The 9,703-nt window shown below is 42.4% G+C and overlaps 1 protein-coding gene across 1 annotated transcript in view; it reads right to left on the reverse strand.

Moving 5' to 3' along the window:
* ntrk3a (neurotrophic tyrosine kinase, receptor, type 3a) overlaps nt 1-9,703 on the reverse strand; it is a 659,663-nt gene that overhangs the window by 476,592 nt on the left and 173,368 nt on the right. Inside the window, exon 2 of the mRNA XM_048615740.1 lies at nt 293-367. Within this exon, the coding sequence (XP_048471697.1) occupies nt 293-367 (75 nt within the window). The remainder of the gene's footprint in view (nt 1-292; nt 368-9,703) is intronic.

Raw genomic sequence — 9,703 nt, forward strand, 5'->3', positions numbered from 1 at the left:
GACATTTCAGGTTGGGACCCTTCTTCATTTCATTTTCAAACTGAAATGTCAGCTTTCCTGTTCCACTGATGCTGCCTGGCCTGCTGTGTTCCTCCAACTCCACACTTTGTTATTTCTGGCTCCAGCATCTGCAGTTCTTGCTATTTCAGCCCCTAGATTCAGCACCCTGTAGCATTAATTTGAACTAGTCTTGAAGAAACCATGAGAGCCAGAACATTAATTCACAACTTTGTCACTGCTTAACGCTGAAACAAGTTGACCAATGCAATCTCAATTTATTTGATTTACTTACAGATTCTGGAGTCCAATATAAGGCTCCATATCAAAAGCATTCAATGTTTGAAGACTCTTCTGGTTCTCGATGTGTCTGTAAAACAGCCAATGAACAAAGAGATTAGAATGGTTCCAGTCTTAGTTCATAATTTTATGGAACAATCCCTAAAGTGAAGCTATACTGCACCTTAACCTCTACAGGAGTATGTAGGTGAATCTTAGCACAAACTCAGTGGTACCAGTTTTCCAGAAATCACTTCACTCTGTGGCATTTTCTTCTGGGAAAGTGGTGCAAAGAGACCTCTAAACTCCAACTCATCTACCAACAGAAAGCTTGATGAATTTTGACTTGCCATCATCTGTTCATAAGCCGATAAACATAACTGAATGTTGCCAGTGTGGGCCCATCCACCAGCTCTCACTGCACAGTTTCACTGATGCACTACTGTTCCCAGCATTTATTCAATTTAGATAGCTCAGCGGGTGAAAGACTGGCTCACCAGCAGTTTGGTGAAACAATCTGAAGTGTAGATTCTGGAGCCTGAATGCAGTGCTGGCCTTCAATCAGGGAGTGAGAAACCAGCAGCAATTAAATGCCTTCTGACAGCTGAGCGAGTTACAATGGAGAGCTGCTATCTCTTTGATGGTCTTGAGTCTCATGGACTTGACACAGCATTCCATTTGGGGAAGCTTAATATTCTCTGTGAAAATATTTCTTGACGAGATCTCAAGAAAAGTAGTGCTGATTTTCCTTGGGTCTTACATTAAATAAAGTCCCTTAAATGGTGTGAAAGAAGGAATTTAGATGGTAAGTGGCTAATTGCTACTCTTCTTTCTAAAATCCTGGAAATTTTGCACCACAACACCACGACTGTCACTAGGCCTATCAGCAGCAAAATCAATGGCAATCGTGATTTTCATACATTGAAGTCAATTGCATAATTTTACAACTTTGCCAAAATGAATTGTCTAATTGGTCTGATTTATTGCTCCATGTTCAGTATAGGAAACAAACTACCAAAGTTCCAATTGATCCAAGTGAAAAGATTCAACCAGCCCATCAGATGACCTTCAGCTACTATCATCATTGACAGCACAGAATTTCTTGGCAAACGAATGATTTCTTTATCAGGAATCAATTAGCATCTGATGAACAGTGGAGTCCTGCAGTCATTTTATTCCATCTCTCCACAGCCACGTAATGATTCTGAATGTGCAACCTGAATGCATTCATGGTACCCAGTGCTGGGTAAATGTCAACACTGGTCATTTTTAACAATTATCCTTTAAATGCACTGAATTCACCTCAACTGGTTGATTAATGAGTTGACAAAGCTGTTTTAATACACAATGTAAAATCCATACTATGTATAGCCTGAATCAATTGGTAGTTGTCAGCAGTGCAGGAAAAATAACATTTAATTAAAGTGTGATTCTTCTAATGATTCCTTCCTTACAATTATCCCAATGGTCAGGTGGAAGAAGATATCTGGGTTGGCTATCCAACGTCCCTTTCAAGATCTACAATTTTCTTTGTGACACAGAAGAACCTGATTGTGGGGATCAAGTGATCAAAGATTTTGGTCGATAACTGGCAGAATAGTCATCCGTGACCAGTCACGGGCTCAAACAATTTACAGCTGCAGTAAATTTCAGGCCTACTAACGGTTTAATCAATAATTTAGTAACACAGGGAAGAAAAAATTTGTGCAAAACATCCCTGCCTTTTGCTGCAAAGTTTATGGACACTTCAGAAGATTAAAGGACCCACCCATTAAATCACATAATCAAGAGCGAATAAGAATTAGATGTCATTGTGCTAATTCACTTCATGGATGCATCAATATTTGATGTAGTACTGCTGAAAAGTCATACACCTGAAACATTGTCCTCTCTTAGTGCGGATGCTGTCTGATCTGCTGAGCATTTCCATCATGTTGTGTTTTGCCTTCAGATCTCCAGCATCCACAGCATTTCGCTTTCTTTTCAACGTTTAATTTGTGACACAGAAATCCAGAAGTGTTGACCTTATGTTCACCTGAGCTGGCTTCGTTAAAATTATCCCCGGTTACATGGTAACCTTCTACCACCATAGTAATTTACAGGGTGAACGGTGTAAGGTTTCCATCTCTGGTTGGATATGCCTTGGTGGCTTCATCCTCCCTTCTCCAATGACAAACCCAATCAAGCACCTATTTCCCATATTTTTCAAATGAATAACGTATTCAAAGGTTGAGAAAATTTTTGTATTAATGCCTTTAAGAATTTTCCTTCCAGTTTCAAGGAATTTCATGTTTAGTTGTCAGAGATTCCAAGATGCTCCAGGAGGCTCGATGACTCTATAACACCAGACACAATACAGGCCAGTGGCTTCATTATTTATGACCCACTAACAAGCCTGGTGTCAGGGTGAGCAACTGTTATGAAATAAAATAAAGGACACTTTGCAACGCAAGCCCAGGGAACAACATCTCATTTTCCGCTTAAGCACTTTACAGCCTCGAGGTCTCAATACTAAATTCAATACCTTCAGAAACTGACTATAACATATTTGTTGTCTAATTTTCATACATTCTCTCCCCCAGCCCTCTCCCAAAGCCGTGTCACTTTTGTGTCATGTTCACTTTGCACTTCATTGAGAGGAACAATTCTTTCCCTTTCACATCTTCATTTTCACCTTTTCACATCTCTTTTTCTCTTCCTTCACCATCAACAATCCCTTTGTCATTTGTACTGAGCGTCTCCACTATCTGCCCTCCTGCCCCTTCTCTGCCTCAGTCAAAAGTATTAAAAAAATATTTTTCAGCATCTTTCAATTCTGAAGAAGAGTCATTCCAGACTCAATCAGAGATAGTAAGAACTGCAGATGCTGAAGTCAGAGATAACACAGTGTGGAGCTGGAGGAACACAGCAAGCCAAGCAGCATCAGAGGAGCAGGAAAGTTGACGTGTCGGGTCGGGACATTTTTGAAGAAACGTCCCAACCTGAAACATCAACTTTCCTGCTCCTCTGATGCTGCCTGGCCTGCTATGTTCCTCCAGCTCCACACTGTGTTATGTTATATCAGACTCGAAATGTTAACTCTGTTTCTCTATCCAAAGATGCTTCCAGACCTTTTATTTACTAATTCACACAATAAGGGCGTTGCTGGCTAAGCCAGCATTTATTGCCCAGAGGGCAGTTAACTGTCAACCACATTGCTATGAATCTGGAGTTATATGTAGGCCAGACCAGGTAAGGATGGCAGTTTCCTTCCCTGAAGGACATTAGTGAACCACATGGTTCTTCCTAACAATTGTTTCACAGTCATCATTAAAATCGTAATTCTTGATTTTATTTTTAAACTGAATTCAAACTCCATCACATACCACAGCAGGACTTGAACCCAGGTCCCCCAACATATTACCCGGGTCTCTGGATTAACAGCTCAGCAATAATACCATGAAGTCATTGCCTTCCCTGCTGAGTTACACCTACATTCTCTGTATTTGTTAAAGGACACTTCAACTGGGGTGAGGAAGAAGAGGAACAGGGTTGAGGAGTGAGGGAGGGCAAGCCTGTCCCAACTCATTGAACTTAGAAGGGTCCTGACCCGAAACGTCAACTTTCCTGCTCCTCTGATGCTGCCTGGCCTGCTGTGTTCATCCAGATCCACACTGTGTTATCGTTGAACGAAAGAGCTTGTATGTCATCTATCGATCAACCGTTGGTACTCTGTTGCTGCCCCTGCTCCACCTAGTGGCTGACAGTGGGAGTGCAGAGCAAGTACTGCCCAATGAGGAGCCTCGTTCTGCCATCATTGTCATTAAGGCAGTGGCAGGTAGGAGGCTTTATAAGGAAACCTGCATCTAGTTGCTTACAAGATCATGGAATGGTGTGCTGGGGGTTTCCTTGCTCAATCAGTGCCTTGCTGAGGTACACGGCATCAGGAATTGGGAGGCCCTGCTGTGAACTACATTTACTTTACTTTATGCTGATCCCACACCCTCTCATTTGTAACGTCCCTCCCTCCCTCCACCTCTCCCGGCAACACCCACTGGATGACTCCTGTCCTGCCATCACTCACTTCGAAGCAGTGACAATCCGAGATCTCAGATGGACCCAGTACCAGCAACTTCCCCTGCACTCCCAATGGGGCTGTAACTCAAACGGCAGGCCTTGATACAAGAGGAAGGCCCCTGTTGACCTGTCAAGTGCCTGATTGGAGCGGGCTATCGCAAGCCTGTGACGTGAAGGTTAGATGGATTGGCTGTGGTAAATTGCCTGTAATATCAAGAGATGTGCAAGCTAAATGGGTTAGCCATCATAAATATGGGGTTATGGGGATAAGGTGGGGGGAGTGCTGGGTCTGCATGGGATGCTTTTCAGAGGGTCAGTTCAGACTAGATGAGCCAAATGGCCTCTCCACATTGTAAGGACTCCATGATTCTAAGCCCATCCAAAAGGAGGCACTAACAGTCTTTCCGGCCCTCTCGAACTGTTATTGTTTTGTGTAGAATCCTTCGAGCCTGAAGCGATCTGGTACAAATTCAAATAGCCATCCTTCTGGTCCAACAGGAAGAGTGTTATTATGTAAACAATATGACGTTTATTGTTTTACTGAGACAATTTACAGATTACCTGAATGTGACCTGCATTACTGTAGAGCCCGTGGGGTGGACACTAGCCCCAGCACTGTCTCCTACAATGTCCTTCTTTACTCTGACCAAGTCCACATGATATAATCACAACAGTGGCGCTTACTTCACTCTGTTAAGTTTAAACCCTTTCAGACCCATCAACAACAACCTGCATAAAATACCACGTGCAGAAGACATTTGCCCAGCTGTGTATCTTCAGCAAAATGTAGACTACGATTACAGGTTTCACAGTGAAGATGTACTTCCCTTATTGTGTCCATGGTGTAATTTGCACCTTTTAGCAACTTTAACTTCCCAGAGTGGGGGATAGAACCCTAAGTGAGCTTGTGCACTGAAACATAAGGGTTCTGAGCTCGCAGATAGCAATGGCATCAAACAAGGTATAACAGCTTTGTCCTTGTTCTAACTGACCCGAGCTCTCGTAGCCCTCCTACTCCATTTTCACTGTGGGGTCAAAACAATTCTCTCACCTCAATAAGCAGTCACAGTGTGAAAAAGTTTGGGAATCACTGACTCAGAGGCATTGCAAGAAGAGCATCATGTCTTCTTTCTGCTACAGCACTATTTTGTCAGCAAGCTTTCTCGCTTTTACAAATTCACTCAAAGGCACAAGATGGTAAATGCTGTTACTCTCCTAAAAAATGGACAAAAATTCAAAAAGGGTATAAATTAACCCCTAGACTTCTTCATCAAAGAAAGATGGGTTATCCCTACTTTCCCAATAGTAAAGTCCAAGAAGGTCTGCAGAAAACACATCCCCCACCCCCAACCCCACCACCTCCATAAATGTTTATGGACATTGTTTGATATCTGTTGTTTGTGTTTTCCTTTCTGGTAATGTAAAAGCAATGAGCACAATTTTATACTCCCTGCTGGAATTTAGCAGATTACATTTTAAAAATGATATTGCTGAAATACGACACAATAACGTCCCCTATTACAAGGTGTCCTATTTCAGGCACATCTGCAGCACCAGGCATTCTCCATCTCCCTTGCATTCCCTCTTGTTATTGGCACTTTCTCTTCACAGTTACATATCACAGTCTCTGCTACTGAGTGATATCCTTATAATTATTTGACAGGCAAATTATATTTTGCCTCAGTTATCCTGGAACTGCTGCAATCTGTTCTCATCGCTAGTGAGTAGCAATTTTCCTAAATGCATCAGCACACAGTATTTTGGGAGGATAAAGTCTTCAAACTCTGGCCCAGATCTTAATGATACCTCCAGCCACATTTGTCAATTCTGGTTGTATGTATTCCTGGAGGTTTCACCAATTTCCATCTACATTTACCCTCTTCATTTAAAAATACTTTCTAACTAATAAACAATGTGTTTAAAGAAAATGTAAATAAAAGAAAACTTATTGTAATGCCCCCTCATAATTTTTTTTCAGTTTACTTGTAGCACTGTCCAGGAGATTCAGCTATAATTACTGCAGTGTCCGAGGTAATCCTGGAAGAACAACCAAACGGACTTTAATCTCGCCCAAATATCCTAACTTGATGCTCGCTGGAACTTTAACCCAATCCTAGTTGGAAACCTGATCATAGTTGGCACCCCTGGCCCAATCCAGACTGGCAATTGGCATGCCTTAAATAAATTAACTTAGCGATGAGCAAGCTTGGACTGTTAATAAAAACAGCAGAGGGAACACTTCCCAAAACGTTTGCTGTTTATCTTTCAAATTGTGATGGATCTTTTATCTGTTTGCAGCAGTTAGAACATAAGAACTAGGAGCAGGAGTAGGTCATCTGGCCCCTCGAGCCTGCCCCGCCATTTAATAAGATCATGGCTGATCTTTTTGAGACTCAGCTCCACTTATCCGCCCACTCACCATAACCCTTAATTCCTTTACTGTTCAAAAATTTATCTAGCCTTGCCTTAAAAACATTCAGCGAGGTAGCTTCAACCGCTTCACTGGGCAGGGAGTTCCCCAGATTCACAACCCTTTGGGTGAAGGAGTTCCTCCTGACCTCAGTCCTACATCTGCTTCCCTTTATTTTGAGGTGATGCCCTCTAGTCCTAGTTTCACCTGGTAGCGGAAACAACCTCCCTGCCTCCACCTTATCTATTCCCTTCATAATCTTATATATTTCTATAAGCTCTCCCCTCATTCTTCTGAATTTCAATGAGTATAAGCCCAGTCTACTCAGTCTCTCCTCATAATCCAACCCTCTCAACTCTGGAATCAAGCGAGTGAATCTCCTCTGCACCCCCTCCAGTGCTAGTATATCTCTTCTCAAGTAAGGAGACCAAAACTGCACACAGTACTCCAGGTGTGGCCTCACCAGGACCCTATACAGCTGCAGCATAGCCTCCCTGTTTTTGAACTCCATCCCTCGAGCAATGGCAGACAAAATTCCATTTGCCTTTTTAATTACCTGCTGCACCTGCAATCCCACCTTCAGCGATTCATGCACAAGGACATCCAAGTCCCTTTGCACAGCAGTGTGCTGCAATTTTTTACCATTTAAAACATAGTCCATTTTGCTGTTATTCCTACCAAAATGGATGACCTCACACTTATCAACATTGTACTCCATCTGCCAGACCTTTGCCCACTCACTTAGACTATCTATATCCCTCTGCAGACTTTCAGTGTCTTCTGCACAATTTGCTCTACCACTCATCTTAGTGTCATCTGCAAATTTTGACACACTACACTTAGTCCCAAACTCCAAATCATCTATGTAAATTGTAAACAATTGTGGTCCCAACACTGATCCCTGAGGCACACCACTAGCCACTGACCGCCAACCAGAAAAACACCCATTTACCCCTACTCTGCTTTATACTGGTCAATCAATCCTCTATCCATGCCAATACATTACCTGTAATACCGTGCAACTTTATCTTATGTAGCAGCCTTTGGTGTGGCACCTTGTCAAATGCCTTCTGGAAATCCAGATAGACCACATCCACAGGTTCCCCATTGTCCACCATGCAAGTAATGTCCTCAAAGAATTCCACCAAATTAGTTAAACATGACCTACCCTTCATGAATGCATGCTGGGTATTCCCAATGGGACAATTTATATCCAGATGTCTTGCTATTTCTTCCTTAATGATAGATTCAAGCATTTTCCCAATTACCGAAGTTAAGCTAACTGGCCTATAGTTACCTGCCTTTTGTCTACTTCCTTTTTTAAACAGTGGCGTCACATTAGCTGCTTTCCAATCTGTGGGAACCATCCCAAAGTCCAGTTCTTGCCTTTCTTTTAGATTTTTGGGGATATTTTCTACCAAGTAATTGCTCAGTGAGCTCAGGGACTGAATTCTTTACAGAAAATTAACGGAGGACCAAAAATGCAAGAAACACATGAGAGTTATCCTTGCAAACACTGATCCTCCTGCCTTTTGACCAATTGCTATTTTCAATTTCCAAGCCGCAAATCACTTCTCCCTCAAGCCTCATCAAATATTTCAAATTGACAAGAATTTTCTCCAAAACCCGAGAGAGAGAAAGAGAGAGACAGGAGGCAGAATCTAGCAGCTCCAGTTAAATGGGTGTTTAATCCCAAAGTAAACACTCAAGTGCAACAATAATGACCTGACATTCATACCAGACGCTAGCATGGGATTTGAGCAAAAAGGGAGTAATGTCCACAGTTGGATATTGACAACTTAGTGTCAAGTTAAGCAGTGACCGGCTCTGCCCTTGATCACAGGATGAAGTGTAACCTGCTTGCATCAGTTGAAGTTAAACAGATTTGGGCCCAATTTAACCTTTAGGTGACTAACTGGTTGAGTCCAAGTGTTGAAGACCTCTCCGAGCCTAATTTCAATCTGAAAGGCAAACTGCCTGGCCTACAATGGCAGTCATGATCATCTCAGCATTTAACAATGCTGCTGTCTGCATTATAAAGGACTTTTCGCTCATTAAAATTAGAGGGATGTTGCACTCTAAGGGGTAAATGCTCAAACATACAGGGGCATCAATTTATTTCGAATGAATTTTAAACATTTGTCAGCCCAAAAAAAAATCAGGCGTTCATAAAGTGAAAGGAATCCCAGGGACAGAATGTCTGAGCATTTGAGATGCAGTGTTATGGTTCAGGGTTTCCCCGTTAAAGTGATTGCTAATTGAGTTGGTAGATTTGTCAAGTCAGGATGGCAGCACACATTGTAATTTTGAGGCACCCTGAGGGAGGGTATACCATACAGCGAAGGAAGCAAGTTCAACACTGTCTACAACATCTGTGGGGCCTTGGAACAGATCGAAAAAAGACAATGCACTTCTGGCAGGGAAACTCTGTGTAAAAGTCCCTATCGGTGCTGTATTTATCATAGCCCAGGGATTGATTCCAATTTAGCAATGCTTGGTCCATATTCTCCTCACCCACGCTAAGACAAGCTTAAACCAAAAACAAAGTTGCTGGAAAAGCTCAGCAGATCTGGCAGCATCCGTGAAGGAACAAAATAGAGTTAACATTTCGGGTCCGGTGACTCTTCCTCAGAACTGATGGTGGCTGGGAAAACGTCAGTTTATATGGAGAAAAATGGGGAGGGGGATGGGGTAGGGAGTAAATGATAGGATAGAGCCTAAAGAGAGGGAAGAGCAGTTGGACAGACAAGGAGTTGATAACGATCAGGCTGGGAGGGTGAATAGTTGTTAATTGGGACTATTAGTGACTAACCACAGGGGATGTGTAATGGCAGGCTATGTGGTAACAAGGAACAAAAACAGAAGTTGCTGGAAAAGCTCAGCAGGTCTGGCAGCATCTGTGAAGGAAAAAACAGAGTTAATGTTTCGGATCCGGTGACCCTTCCTCAGAACTGAACGTTA

Source organism: Rhincodon typus, chromosome 33, assembly GCF_021869965.1.
Source record: "Rhincodon typus isolate 14 chromosome 33, sRhiTyp1.1, whole genome shotgun sequence".
Classification (NCBI taxonomy): Eukaryota; Metazoa; Chordata; class Chondrichthyes; order Orectolobiformes; family Rhincodontidae; genus Rhincodon; species Rhincodon typus.